Source organism: Rhea americana, unplaced genomic scaffold (genome assembly GCF_003343005.1).
Source record: "Rhea americana isolate MKP2758 unplaced genomic scaffold, rheAme1 scaffold_69, whole genome shotgun sequence".
Lineage (NCBI taxonomy): Eukaryota > Metazoa > Chordata > Aves > Rheiformes > Rheidae > Rhea > Rhea americana.
The window spans coordinates 2,817,629-2,832,536 of NW_028186856.1; the positions used below are offsets into that span (position 1 = coordinate 2,817,629).

Consider the following 14,908-nt stretch of genomic DNA (forward strand, 5'->3'; position numbering starts at 1 on the left):
TTCACAATTTGACTGGATAGAACAATATACGTTAAAATGTCATTTTTCTCCTATAGTGATATTTGTACTGTTATAATTTCAGTTCTACATAAATATACATCATGGTATTATACAAATACTCCACAGACATTAAAAAAATTAAAACACTTTAAAGAAAATGTAAGTAAATCTTATTTAATCAAATATTAAGCAAATGCTTAACTATTTTGTTTCATGAAAACATTTTTATTACTTTGGAAATTTTTTATTTTTCTTGCTATTTTTACTTAGAAAATGTTTTGCAGTAGAATTTTATCAACACTCTTTCAAACAAGTTTTCTGTGACAGAAATCTTGATAGCAAAATTCATAGTTTTGATTTTTTTGTTTTTTAGAACCACTGAGATTATTTTTCAAAATACTAGTAGAATTCATGGCTATAGCAATGTTGAACTGCATAAACTATATGTAGGTGGAGCAGAATGACCATTTTACTTTCATTCCTGATGATCACATGAAACATCCCGTGCACTGATACTACAACTTTTATAATTTCCATAATGCTGCAATAGCAGTGGTTTAATTAACTTTAAAATAAACAATATTTTTCATAATTAATCTAGCTTCCTTTCCATAAATATTCCTATGTTTTCCTATAGTACTTCTCTTCCATAAAAATATCTAATAAAAGAAATGTTCTCTGTGCATTATTAATACCTTTTTATAACCATTCATAAAACTCTGATCCTTTGTCACAATGCAAGAGGCTTCTATTTCTGTAGAGGATCAAAGGACACCAGTGATTACATATAAAACCAGCGCACATAAAATCAGAGTACCTAATTTCTTGTCACTTTWATGAGTTCTTTATTCAATACAGTAGTTATTAATGAATTCAGTGGTTTCACAAATACTCTATTTATTAATTCTGGTTCTATTTCAATTAAAAACTGCCAAGATTTAAATAAAAAACCAATTAAATATTCTACTCATAGGCAGCATTACTGGTAGTTTAGAGACCTTTTGTTTTTTAAAAAGTAGAATTCTAAAATAAGAAACCAAAGAAAGCACTGTGGCAGAGTCACAAGGGAGAACCGCGTGAAAAATAATTTTTCTCACTCCTCTTGTAGACTGTGATTTGAAAAGTCTTCATATAGTGTCATTCTTCTGTCAGTGCTGCAGGAAGAAGAACATCACCAGAAATGACTATCAGCCTTTTTGTTAGGCACAAGGCCACTCATGCGGTGCAGTCTTCCTCGCTGCCGGGTTGAAACGTTGCCGTAAAGGAAAGGCTGTGCTGTGACTGCTTGGAGTGCAAGGCACAACAAGGAACAGGGGGTCAGTTTTGTATCAGAAAATTGTAGTTTCATACTTGGTATTAATGCCTCTTTTGGCTTCTTGTCCAGGTTCAACAATCCATGGTAGATTTGCAAGAGTCTTTTGTTCGGCTGGATCTATCTGCTTTAAAGCAAAGGCAAACAGACGGGTTACCGTTCCTGTGCACAGCATTCCTAGCAGAAGCTTTTTCTTTAAACAAATTAATAGAATGTAGAACATATCCGATATCAGTTAGAGACCCTTTCTAAAATCTACAGCAGTCAGCGCAAAGGTCTCCACACCCATATACCTACGGTCACTCTCTTTCTACTCTTTAGATCAGAGCTGTGTCTACTCCTCAAACTATAGGGCATCACAGTTACCTAAAAATCTATGCTTAAAGCTACCTTTGATCCTGAGAAGTCCTTTTAGCGTTGAGACGGATGATGGCATCAGTAATCAAGAAATGTTTTCTCTTAAAATTCTATGTATGAAGATTCTGGGGGGGATGGATTATGCAGCGCACCGTCATATGTTTTTTCCCCCTTCCTCTCATCCAATAATTAAGTATCACAGAGTATGACTCTCATTTTATATCCAGTGATTATGATRCAGCATGCAGTAATTTTCCCCCTTCCTTCCCAAATCACATTGTGCCTGTATTTTCACTTGATGTAAAATAGTTTTCATAACCTTTTGAAAAGTGCTGCCATAAAACAGTATTTCTCTGTCATTTATGCACTACTATTTCTCTGTCGTTTATGCACCTCAGGATGGCATTTTAAACTGAGACAATTAATGTGCTGGCTCTGACAATGTAGGATTCTTGGGAATTTGAGATTCCAAAGAAAATATTGAAAAGGTAGGTTGAATCCTAGAGAAAGGACAGTTTTGAAACAGGAGGGTCTGCTGAAGGTCAGAAAAATAAAAAGGTCAAGAAAAGAAGTTGATTAGTGCGACAAGAGGATCACTGTAAATTGATTTGGATTTGTAATCTGACTAGGACTCATAGTTTGACAATCTTATCTAAACCAAACTTCAGAATTTGTGAGATACTGATTTGTGTGCACAGCAATCAGGTACCAGATCAGCTGGAAGGCTTTTTAGGGTTGTAGTCTCTGCACTTATCTACAGAAGACTTTTTTTAAATCTAATTACCAGCTGGAGATTCTTATGATAAGAATTCGTATATCAAAACTAAGCATAAGATTTTCAGAAATAGCTTCATACGTGAATTAATGCATAGGTTTGGTGCTGATTTTATTTCTTGATGCAATCTCAGGGAAGTCAGTGGAACYGAACAGTTTTAGAAGCATGCACTGACTATGATCTTCACCACTTAAAGTGTAATACATTGAAATTGGACTGAATCAATGAAAGCTCTGCAATAACGATAAAAGACCACGCGTGATATTAACCAGGCAACTTCTTAAACTGAAAGCATCTGAAATGAGCAGATTTCCAGATGGTTGATCATGCTGCAGTGATACAACTCTTGCCAACTTTGAGGTGATAAGCAGAAGTGGTGCAGCTGAGACATGGACCCTTTCTAACTGAACAGGTATATTAATTTATACAACTTTACCTATATAAACTCTTACTGCATAGCTGGATTTCATTTTTTTGCACGTACCAGTACTTTCTACTTACCACAGACTTCCGAATACTAACACGTGGTTTTGGAATAGGTTTGGAGGGTTTATTCTCAAAGCTTTCTGGAAGGGTTGAAGAATGGCCCCCTTTTCGTGCTTGTAGTGCCAGCTGATAGGCCACCTCAAACGCTTGTCCTAGYGTAAGAATGATTTCATACGCTAAATTCTGGAAAAAAATATTGGCATTAAGATGAATTATTGTTAGGTCAAGAGGAGARACAGTACTGCCTATAGCAGTGATTTTTAATGTAAGGAATTAAAAACACACCAGTGGCAACTTGCTAAGTCTGTACAATGTTTGACATCTCTCACTTGATTTCATATTGATCAWGGACAATCTAAATGTAATTTATTGTAGTGAAAATAATTACTTCTAAAAACTCAAAAACTTTTTCTTGCTAAACATGAAACATCTACGCGTGCATGAAAGTGAACACTCCACTTTCTCATAGTTGTGTCTTTTACAACTAAAAGAGATTGAGCTTAAACTGGCATGTCAGAGTATACTTGTAAGCTTGAGGCGTTCATATGTATTTCTACAGAAGTCAGGTTCTTCAAGAATAAGACCAGTTTGGTGGTCTTAAGAATACTTTAAATTTTTATTGTATGTGGTGGAAAAGAACCTGTTGAAAGGTTTACCAAACACGAATGAGCAATCAGAGAATCAGTATGAATGCTTTTTCAGTGTAGTTTTACATCAACTAAAAAGCAGCCATGAGTTTCCAGTTTAACCAAAATCCAAATCTCAACTGAAATTCTACAGTAATTTTTCTCAGGTTTGRGGTTTTATTTTGATATTTTATTTGTCAGCTTCTACAAACTTTCCAGTAACATTTCAAACTCCTGCAGAGCAAATGCAAGCCTTCAAGCTTGCTTTTCTTGTTGCGTCCTGCAGTCTCCCCAGAGCAATTCCTAAATGTCTTGGATGTGATAATTTACAAGTTAGCCCTTCCTCCCGGATCCTTTGTAGACCCTAGATTGGAAGCCATTGTCTATTACTTTGAAACTATATGAAATACTTAAAATTCCCACRTGCTCTTGATATAATTTCAGATGTAGCTGTTTTAAAGTGAGGTATCTTTTTAGCTGCTCAAGTGTAAGTGTYGAGTTTGAAATAAGCCAGAAAGTTATGCAAGATACGCAGAACTCTAGCATCCACCCTTCAGTTGTTAAATAGAGTTAAAAGGATAAGCATTTTATTTCATGCCATAAACTATAATTTCATTGTAGTCATGAAGAAATTCCATCCCTTTGTTATCACACATGTATGCTTAGAAAAATAGGCTCAATTTGGCAGATTTAGCTTATTGTAAAAGCTTCTTACAAAGGTGCCAATTCTGGTCTGTGCTAGGTCAGACAGAAAAACGACTATACTTCTCCACTGGGATATGCTCAGCTGTTAGGAGTGGATTCATGACAGTAAGCTATCCAAAGTTTCACAGCTTTCCAAATTAAAATGACTGCCTGATTTGATAATAATAGTCTCCAAATTGTCTCCTCTTTAATTTGAGGAAACTGTCCAGSATTGGAAAACACTGAGAATGTAGTTTGCCAATGGAGTCATAAATGAAAGGCTAGAGAGACTATTATGATAAAGTGGTCTGCTTTTTTAGCAAAACACTGGTCACAGAACTAAGAACAATTCCATATAATTGTTAAAAATATACAAAATAGTATTATTTGAAATGGAGCATAGATATTAATAGCACAAGAATATTACTCTAGAGACATCTTAATCTGCTGTCATGATAATGAAAGAGTGCACTGCAGCACCACACGATTATCTACAGTGGATGCTGTTATTGATAAGGAATATATCAACAGGACAGCCATTGTCATAATGGCTGGGATAAAAAGCAGATTGTAATACTGGGGGGGCTGAGAGAAATCACCATCCAGTGTGGCATACAAAAAGGTCTCTGGKAGAGAGGCTTGAAAAATTCTGAGATAAAGGTTGGAAAAAAGCAGAGAGTTTGCTACACAAAGACACAAGCAATGTAGTCTGGAGCTTCTCTCCTGTCAGAAGGTACTAAGATTTGTTTTCTTACATAGTCTGTAAAATGGAAAAAAAAAGCATGTCTGGAGCCTGATAACCACTGGAAACATATAAATGTTCCTATGGTTAATAAATATCTTGAAATATAACATATTCTAAATATAAACTGAACCAGAATTTGTACATAAACTTCATACTTTATGTACTGTTGCAGAACCTTGAGGTGAAGTGTGCAAACAGAGGTAAGGAAGGCTTTAAAATCGTCTCCTTTGAAATGTAAAATGGATACCCGCAATACTGTATTTGCAAAAAAAGAGAAGCAAGCAAGTTTGTTTTGAGAGATTTCTCATAGGCAGTACTAGGGCAGGAATACAAAGATTAGGTCTGCATGGTTTCCTATCAGGACCTACTGGAGAAGTAAGAGTGGGATTCCCCTGGGGCTTGGCGAGGAAAACAAAACCACAGCAACCATGCTGGAAATTCTTCTGATGCTCTAAGCAGAATATTTGAATTTTACATACGACACAAAAAGAAGAGGAGAAACAGATCAGTCTCCCGGACGGAGGTTCAGCACAGAAGTTGTAGATCCTGTGACAATTGTGGTAGACATTTAGCCCTACAGCACCCCACAGGCTCCTTGGAAAGGAAGCAAAACCGCTGGAACTACGGTGCTTCCCAGCCCTGCTATGGTCCTCTCCCTCCCTCGGCACGGCGGAGGAGAAAAGCGAGCAAGGTAACTCCTACGAGCAACAATTTCTGCGGCAGGAGGAACAGCGGTCCGTTGCCCTGTTTGCAGTGTAATGTTACCATGCAACGCCTCAGTGCCGGTGTGAGTCAGTATTCTTCTGCCACTTTAATCCAGTCTATAACAACGGATAATTGTTTTGTTACATTTTCACTGTTTTTTTTTTTTAACTGCATAAGTCGCTAGTGCAAAATGCAGCAGGCACTGCTTCTTCATTGTATTTTCATGCTTCTGTAAGGCTACGTTGCAGCTTCAGAATATTTTAAGACAGTGGATAAGACTGCTAATTTTTGTCTTTCATCTATAAAAGCTAAAATGTCACTTGCGAAGCATTTTTTTGGGAAAGCTAAAATTTTGCCTCTTTTAAAACGTGCTTTGGATATAATGAGGACTGTACAGGTTTCTGCTTTTACTTAATCATTCTTTTTCCTTTAAAATCGATGTCAAATCTATTCTTTTTTGAAGGCTGAATTTACTGAAGAGGCTTCCTTTGGGGTCTCACAGATGATTAGTGTAAGCTACCTACCACATCCAGTGTGTGGGAATGTCAGTTAGGACTGTGTTCAAGGTCCTGAACTTAAAATCCCTGTTAGAAAAATCAAACAGAACAGGATGGAAGGAATCTTAATGGGAAAAATCAAAAAATCCCAGYCCAGTTCAAAAATCCAGTCTCCTGGGACATAATCATTTGCCTAATTCTTACTCATAATAGAGTCTTGAAGGCCAAATAATGCGTATTTCTACTACAAAAACCCAACAGGAAAGACATATTACTTGCTATTAACCAGAGTTCTTTGAGATGCGTAGCTGTGATACATATACATTTACACAGTAAGTGCTTTATCTCTCCAGACTAGAAAAACTTTCTTTTTTTTCCCCCCTTTTTTTTTTGGCTGGGGAAAGGACATGCATTTGTCTGCCCTCTCTAATGTGTGAACTTTTCTGCATTCATGGAAGAAAGATGTACGAAGAGGTCATGTCCACGATTTGCTTGTAACAGCTGTGGACTCCCGCGTTGCATGAGACTTTCATGAACAGACAGCCCTGCAACTTCATTCCTGATCGATTCTCCATCTGGATTTACAACAGCAGCAGATGGCACACTTCTGAATCCATCTCTGTCTTCAAATGAGGCACAGAAAGCTATTTTCTATGCAAAAGGAGGAAAGAATCAAGCCTTTAGAGTGGGCCTTTTTTAAGTCACTGAAAAAGCCATTGGTGGAGACTAGACATACAGGAGGGCATCATCTGCCCATGAGCTGAAGGTTTGCTGTAGCTGAGTGTACTCAGTCTCAAGGAGGTTGCTGGGGTGAACTGAAACGTCTTTACACGTGCTTTGTCGTATAGGTCACAGAGATGAGAGTGTCTGAGCGTGCCCTCTGTGGCTACTGCAAGAGAGAAGTTCTCTGCTCTGTGGTGGTGGAGATGCCACACTGACCCTACTTGGACAACCATGTGAAGAGAGAATTTTCAACATTTTTTTTTTTTTAAGTTCCCTAATCTACTGGAAGAAGACGGAAGTTCTGAGACCTGATAGAGACCTGACTTTTTCTTCTCTGTTAAATATGGATAGTAGCAGTTCCTACTTCCCTTATCCAGCATAAATCTATGCAATGACAGACAGAAGGATACACAGAAGACGACAAGTCTTTGTGTTATACAGATCATCAGTCTAATCCTTGACAGGAACAAGAGCAGAAATTGTTCCTATTTATGCCAGCTGTGTTCTGCTCACAGGTGTGCCAGGCAGTGGGGGATACCTGATCAAAATTACTTTGGATGTCTCTCACATGTGAACCAGAGTTTGGTATAGGAACTGTTAGCGCAGTTTGTTTATCCGGAGGAACTCGTTCACTGGCAGTTTTAGGTCTGCTTTACGTAAGTGAATGAGGGTGAGGTGGATTTCAAATATTGATCAATATTTCTTCTTCTTCCCCCAACCCTCCTTCTCCTAAATCTTCTTGAGGCCTGATGTTTTGGGAATTCTGATTATAGAATTACAACTCTGAATAGCGAAGTTGAATGTAGAGTCATAGCACTGTTTCTATTAGTAAACTGGAAGCTCAGGCTACATAAAAGTGTTAGACTTTAAATAGAAAATTTAATCTACTGTATGCTAATGTTCTGAATATCTAGCTGTTTTTCATGAAGCTTGAACTTTGCATCACAAGTGTTAGATCCTGAGAAATAAAACAACATGAAAAAGAGCATATCTGAATAGGCAACACCCCACTGAGGATTATGTAGCAGGAGAATGCTACATTAAGATAGTTAGACATTAAACTATCTGTATTGCTTAAAATAGCCATTAAGAGTGCTTGGAGGTATTAAGCACTACTCATAAGGTATGGGAAGTGAGCAAAATGTTATTCCAGTCACCACTCTTTCCTCGCCAAGCAASGAGAACATGTATTTCATCTGCTATACCTGGGTCTATGTTTTTGTGTGATTATTAGACTTATAAATGAAAATGCAATATTCTGAGTCAAATTAGGTTATTATTTCTCCTGATCCATTTAAATATTCCTTAGTAGTTTCAATCAGTCTCCTTTTAGCTGCTTCATTTTTCAGTAATATCTATATAATGTAACATCTTGTTGACTGTGGTATATCAACTTTTAATACAATTTAAACAAAAGAACTCAAAAAAGTCTAACATTTCTTCTAACCTGCCTTCCAGAATATTTATTATTTAAGTTCTCCTATATGCCATCATTCTGCAATGCTGTTTCCCCAGTTATGAATAAAAACACTCTCTTCAGACTTCTCTATTTATTTTTGATCTAGCTTATTTATATTCATGTAAGCATGTTTCAAGRATTCACACACAGTACTATAATAAAATATTTTCAACTTTCAATATTATTTTAAATTTTTCTTGCATTTAACTCAAATGGTATTAGGCAAATATTTGCAAACATTTTAGACAATCAGCCCTCTTAGTCCTAAAATTTAGAGCCTCTAGCCATTTCACTAAATTTAGGTGGGAACYGTATGACTGATTAATTGACATGTGTTGATAGTTTCTTGAGACACTAGAAGTCTGTGTAGTGCCATTTGAGAAGCACAAATGTAAGAGGAACTTAGTCATTTTCTACCAAAACAGTGGGAGAGTTAAGGACTTTCGCTGAAATAACATTTCTGAGATTTTTTAAGGCAAGATTGTTGAAAAAAAAGAAGTAAGAACTGTAGCTTGAACTTGCTATTTTCAAAATAAACATGATCTGTTTTCAAAAGGCAAAGGTGCTGCTAAAATAAAATTTTCTAAAAGTCCCTATCTGGAATTACTGGCTGGGTAGATGAGGGGAGAGCAGTGGACGTTGTGTACCTTGACTTCAGCAAGGCTTTTGATGCTGTCTCCCGTAACAGCCTCCTAGAGAAGCTCAGGAGTGTGGGTTAGACGAGYGGACAGTGAGGTGGATTGAGAACTGGCTGAAAGGCAGAGCTCAGAGGGTCGTCATCARTGGTGTGGAGTCTAGTTGGAGGCCTGTGGCTACTGGAGTCCTGGGCGCCATCCTGTTCAACTTATTCATCAATGACCTGGATGAGGGGACGGAGTGCCTCCTCAGCAAGTTTGCTGATGATACCAACCTGGGAGGAGTGTCTGACACGCCTGAGGGCTGTGCTGCCCTTCAGAGAGATCTGGACATGCTGGAGAGCTGGGCAGAGAGGAACCTCCTGAGGTTCAACAAGGGCAAGTGCAGAGTCCTGCACCTAGGGAGAAACAACCCTAGGCACCAGTACAAGCTGGGGGCTGACCTTGTGGAGAGCAGCTCTGCAGAGAAGGACCTGGGAGTGCTGGTGGATGACAAGTTGACCATGAGCCAGCAATGTGCCCTTGTGGCCACGAAGGCCAATGGTCTCCTGGGATGCATTAGGAAGAGTGTTGCCAGCAGGTCGAGGGAGGTGATCCTGCCCCTCTMCTCAGCCCTGGTGAGGCCTCATCTCGAGTWCTGTGTCCAGTTCTGGGCTCCCCAGTACAAGAGAGACCTGGAGCTACTGGAGAGAGTACAGCGTAGGGCTACAAAGATGATCACCTGCCCTACGAGGAAAGGCTGCGAGAGCTGGGCCTGTTTASCCTGGGGAAGAGAAGACTGAGGGCGGATCTTATCAATGTGTATAAGTATCTGAAGGGAGGATGTCAGGGGGACAGAGACAAACTCTTTTCAGTTGTCCCGTGTGACAGGACAAGAGGCAATGGGCAGAAACTGAAGCACAGGAAGTCCCATCTGACCGTGAGGGGGAATTTATTCCCTGTGAGAGTGACGGAGCACTGGCACAGGTTGCCCAGAGAGGTTGTGGAGTCTCCTTCTCTGGAGATCTTCAAGGCCCACCTGGATGCAACCCTGTCTAMCATGCTCTAGGTCACCCTGCTTGAGCAGRGAGGTTGGACTAGTCCAACCTCTCCAGAGGTCCCTTCCAACCTTACTGATTGATTCTATGATTCTAYGATTATTTGTTAAGCTAAAACTCCCACTGACATGACAAACAGCAGAGCAGAATAGAGAGGCCACTCCATAATATATTGTTAATATTTACAGGGGTATCTTTCATACAAAAACACACAGAGGAAAACATTCCACATAGATCTCTTCAGATGTTTTGAATTTCTTCATATGCACTGTAGTAACCAAATGTCCCTGGGATTTCTTGAGATATGTAATTAGCTATATGCATGCTGTCCTCTTTGATAAATCTGTTTCACTTCTCTGTTTAAAATAAATACAATATAGTTAATATAGAATTTTTTATATATTTTCTATATGTTTGCAGAGGCATTTTCATACCATTAGATTTCTAGCTAATTCAATATAACATCAAAAAGTCTAAATAAAACATTTTGGAAGATGTTTGAGTTGTTGGGACTGATCTGGCTGAGCATCAAAATTCGGGAAACCACAGGACTAAGAAATCTGAAGAAATCATTCACTTCAATAACATCCGATCCCTGGTCTGGAAGGCCACGATAAGCAGTCCACATCTGCTTGGTGAATGTGGCTTGTGCCCACCCTGAGAAGCATGCACAGGAAAGGACCCAGCCCTCTCCCCGCTGCGGTTGGGCCAATCATTTCTCTCCCTGCTGTGCTGGTCAGCACGAAAAGGCTGGAAACCTCCAAACTAGCCTTTCGCTGACTATGCAGGTAATATAACATATTCWGAAATGTAGGACAACCTGTAGGCTCAGTTTAAGCTAGTTCCTGGGTCTACTATTTGGCCGGCTTGAGCACTGTATATAATGCATATTGAGCCACTTGTTTGCACAAAACAGAGCTTAGTTTCAARAAACGCTTAAGTTCTGATTTGTTTATCATCTGCTGTGCTGAGACTTCAGAACGGGTAACGAAACTTTTTTGTCAACTTCTTGTAAGGCAATTGCCAGTAGTTTAAGAAGAAGAATTGTGTGTTAAGGCTTTTACAGAAAGCTACTTGCTAATTTTACAGTCAACAGCTGAGACTACAGGGGTGAACTATTTCAGATGAGCAATGAGCTCATACCAAGGAATATCTTTGCTTTTCTCCCCAAATGTCCTGTTACTATTCATATTAGATTAGTCTTTTTGTGTGCTAAATGAATGATACCATCCATTAACCACCATGTACCCTGAAAATGTTTTAATAGAAACAGTGATTCACAAAGAAGTATTAAATAAGTAACTTCTATAAACTGACCACATCAAACGCAGTGAATACATGGCAGTAGTGGTGATTAGTCTTCAGGTCTTTAGTGATGTACGCAAATGTAGAAAGGTCTTCAGGGTCTTGTGCAGCACAGGAAATGTTACGGATTTCATGTTCAGCAATAATATTCTGTCAAAAAAATATTTTCAATCAATTGAGGACTTAAATGTAGAAGAGTCTTAAAAGCTGTATTTTCAGATTTGCATCTATGTTCAGCTGGCTGTGCTGAAGTATTTCATAACTTTCTTAATAAGAAGAGGGTCAACACTCCCCACGCCTGATCCTCTTACGCAGATCACTGCAATGCTGATCCTTTCCAATGGGATCTACAATTGATGACAATCTGACAGAAAACTACTACTATGCTCTAGAGCCTTCCTGCTCTCTTTAAAATTACACTTTTGTCCAGCTTATTCAGCTGACAGAGGCATATTTCCTAGCATACAGCTGTAACTATTGTTTCAAAACACCGTATTAGCATCTTCTGATGCTGCTGGCTTTGTGTCTAGTGAGCACTACATGATACTGTTTTAGTCTACTGATGGGATCGAGTAAAACCCTAGAGGCTCAATATCCAAGCATTTGCACATGGTGTTGGAAGAAATTTGGCTATAGTCTTTCAAGAGAAAACATTACTTATTGTTCCAATTATAATTATAATTGAAACCTAGAGCTGTTAAAAGGCTTCTGTTTGGTAAAAAGATCACTATAGAAGGATATGGCAGTTTTTCTCCACTTAACTGATAACAGCATCCTGTAAGAGAGAGGTAAAAAAATTAAACTGTTCATGCACCAAGCAACACTACTTGCAAAAGCCAATGTAAGCTAYAGCACACTACTGAGATAAAGGAGGGGCATGTCTGTCCAATGGAAGAAAGAAAGCTATCTAAAGCTCTGGAAAAAATATGAATATTCATTACATATAATACTGATATGTAATTATTGTGTTTAGGCCAAAGGAACCATGAAGTCGGAGAGAAGATACTGCACAGCGGCTTATGATTAGGCCTTGATTCAGCAACACACACATTTCAAATGACTTATTTAAATAGAAGAATGATTCATTGAATATAAATTTCCTCAGAGACTAGCTTATATGCTTTTCTGAATTGTGGCCTTACTGACTGTAGCAATGTTTTCTCCCCCCAAAAACCAAAGAGAACGAGTCTGCTGCAGTATGACATTGCTATTGCACCAAAGAACACATGACATCTGGAGAGTCACAGTCCCYGAGATCTGTTCAAATTAAAACAATCTCTGAGTATCTCTGTTTCTCCCCCACCTCTGTCTTTTTTTCCCACCTTCTCTCCTCCTCCTCTTTTTTGAAGAAAAYGAAATGTATGCAACTAAGTTGCTTAAGATGCTTTACCTTCCTTCATTTGCTAAGTGGCAACTTTCCCCCTTGTATGTAGGTGTCAAGTTTTCTAAAAGATATATTAATATCTAATTGAATAAATAATAGCTTAGGAAAATCTTAAAAAAAAGCATTACATATTTTAAAGTGTGGTAAAACCAAGATAAGGAAACTGTTACTGAAGATATGAAATAATCCTCTTAATCTTAGGTTGTTGCAAAAYATTTGATTATTTCTGTATAATGCATTATTCATAAAAATGACAAAACCAGTACTTATATTTCAATGGAYGCCAATATATACAGATACTTGTACTTTCTGATTAACATTGTTTTTTTTACGTTACTTCAAGCATTTTATCTTCTCTGTTCTCAGTTTGATAACTTTTACCCTCATTAAGACTTTGATGAGAATTACAATTACACCAAAACCAGTGATTTAGATACCCCCAGATACAGCTGTAATATATCATCATTAATGCTGTGTTCATAACGTTGCAGTTTAAAGAGGAGAAATAATTAAAACTTGTAAGGTCTTAAAATCACGCTAAATATTTAAGCCAAATCACAAGCCACAAAGTAGTCAACTGATTTTATGCAGAGTATGTGGAAAGAGCTCAGATATGTTGAAAGGTTTCCTAAGTGATTAGGTCAAAGGACATGGGGTTTTGTACTTTAGTCAGAAATTACATGGTTGTTTCAATGTTTTAACTTTGAATAATATAAAGTTTGGAAACACATCGATATCAAGTTTGCTTTGAATAAAATAAAGTGTACCTAAAACTAATCTTCTGTTTGAAAACTAGTTTGAAATTGAGCTTCTTACCCTAGCTTCYGTGCAATATCCTCTGTGAACTGAAAATTATGTTTTCAGTGCATGCAGTTACTGTTTCCTAAGGTCACTACTCCAGTAGAACCACAGTCTTATCTTGTAGAAATTAAAAGGTTATGAACTGCTTTGCTGTTCTGGGTACACTTCTTAGGCACCGACCAACAACATAAACACTCTAAAAACTGTCACTCAGTTTGYCAAGAGGAACCTCCAGAGCTTCTGAAACAGCAGGGAAGGTAAAAGTCAATTTTGGTTCTGCCAAGGAAATACCTTTGAGAGTTCAAATTTTTGATAAGCAGCCTACATTGCTTGCCTACACTGTGTCAGACAACCCCTGCTCTTCCAGAAATAGCCCAGAAGTTAGGGATAGATGTGACCAAGAGAAAATTCTGAATATCTGCTCTCTCCAGGCAGCAATTTCTTTCTGGCCTCAATTGCACGGGAATGGTGTCATGTCCAAGTGGTGTCATGCCAAGCGTCAAGGYGCCACTGAAACAGCTTTCGTGGAATGAGGTCAGAGCCCCTTCGTTACCTGAAGCTTTTGCCTGCTACAACTTGGAATACAAATTCTCAGCTTGGTAGCATGAAGTAAAAGGATGAACAGCCATGAGAGCTGAGGTTTCAAGCATGTAACTGCTAGGTATTTTTGTCATTAAAAAGTATGCATTTATTGATAGGTGGTGCCCAGCGCTGTCAACTACAAGCTCATACGGAAGCAGTACAAGTCTGAACAGGATCTCACCTTAGTGCTAATCTGTTTTAGGTCTTGAAGCAATTGAGTACAGCACACAGTGGACAGGGATGATAACAATGCTCCGGGGACAGTTGCAGGCTATTACCTGGTTTTTGCAGAAGGGAAAGGCAGTGGAGATTTTGAACTGAAGAGAAAGCATTCTACCACTTGAGAAACAACACAGGACCGTGGCATTATTTAACGTGATCAMATACATCTATTGTACTGCTAGGAATAAGATTTAAGGGGGACAGGTCCAGAGCTACCTAATACAGTTTGCCAAACTTCCTTTAAGTTTCCTTCTCATGCAAGAGTCTATGATGTACTATATAAAGAGATGCTGAAAGCTCCTTTTGTTCTCTTAATTTTTTTAAAAACCTAAGGACGCAGCAGTTATGTCCTTTACACTACAGAGGAGATTTAAGAGCTGAAGACAAYCTTGTCCAAGTTGGAGTTAATAACATCACAACGTCCTGATTTATGCCTGGCACATGAAAGAATGTATAGGAAATGAGGGTTGTAGAAGCTCAATTTTGAATCAATAGAAGAAAAAGGAGCCGACAGGAACCCCTGGCCCGTCTGCTCTAGCAAAGTGGTCAGACTGGACATCGTAGTAGTTTTAC

General features: G+C 38.4%; 1 protein-coding gene across 1 annotated transcript in view; it reads right to left on the bottom strand.

Annotated features, from left to right (window-relative positions):
* Positions 1–213: 213 nt before the first annotated feature.
* Positions 214–14,908, bottom strand: part of ANKS1B (ankyrin repeat and sterile alpha motif domain containing 1B) — a 434,320-nt gene continuing 419,625 nt past the window's right edge. Inside the window, exons 23-25 of the mRNA XM_085321288.1 lie at positions 11,359–11,496; positions 2,946–3,113; positions 214–1,439 (exon numbers count right to left, since the gene is read on the bottom strand). Coding sequence (XP_085177414.1) covers positions 1,329–1,439; positions 2,946–3,113; positions 11,359–11,496 — 417 coding nt within the window. The 3' untranslated portion in view covers positions 214–1,328. The remainder of the gene's footprint in view (positions 1,440–2,945; positions 3,114–11,358; positions 11,497–14,908) is intronic.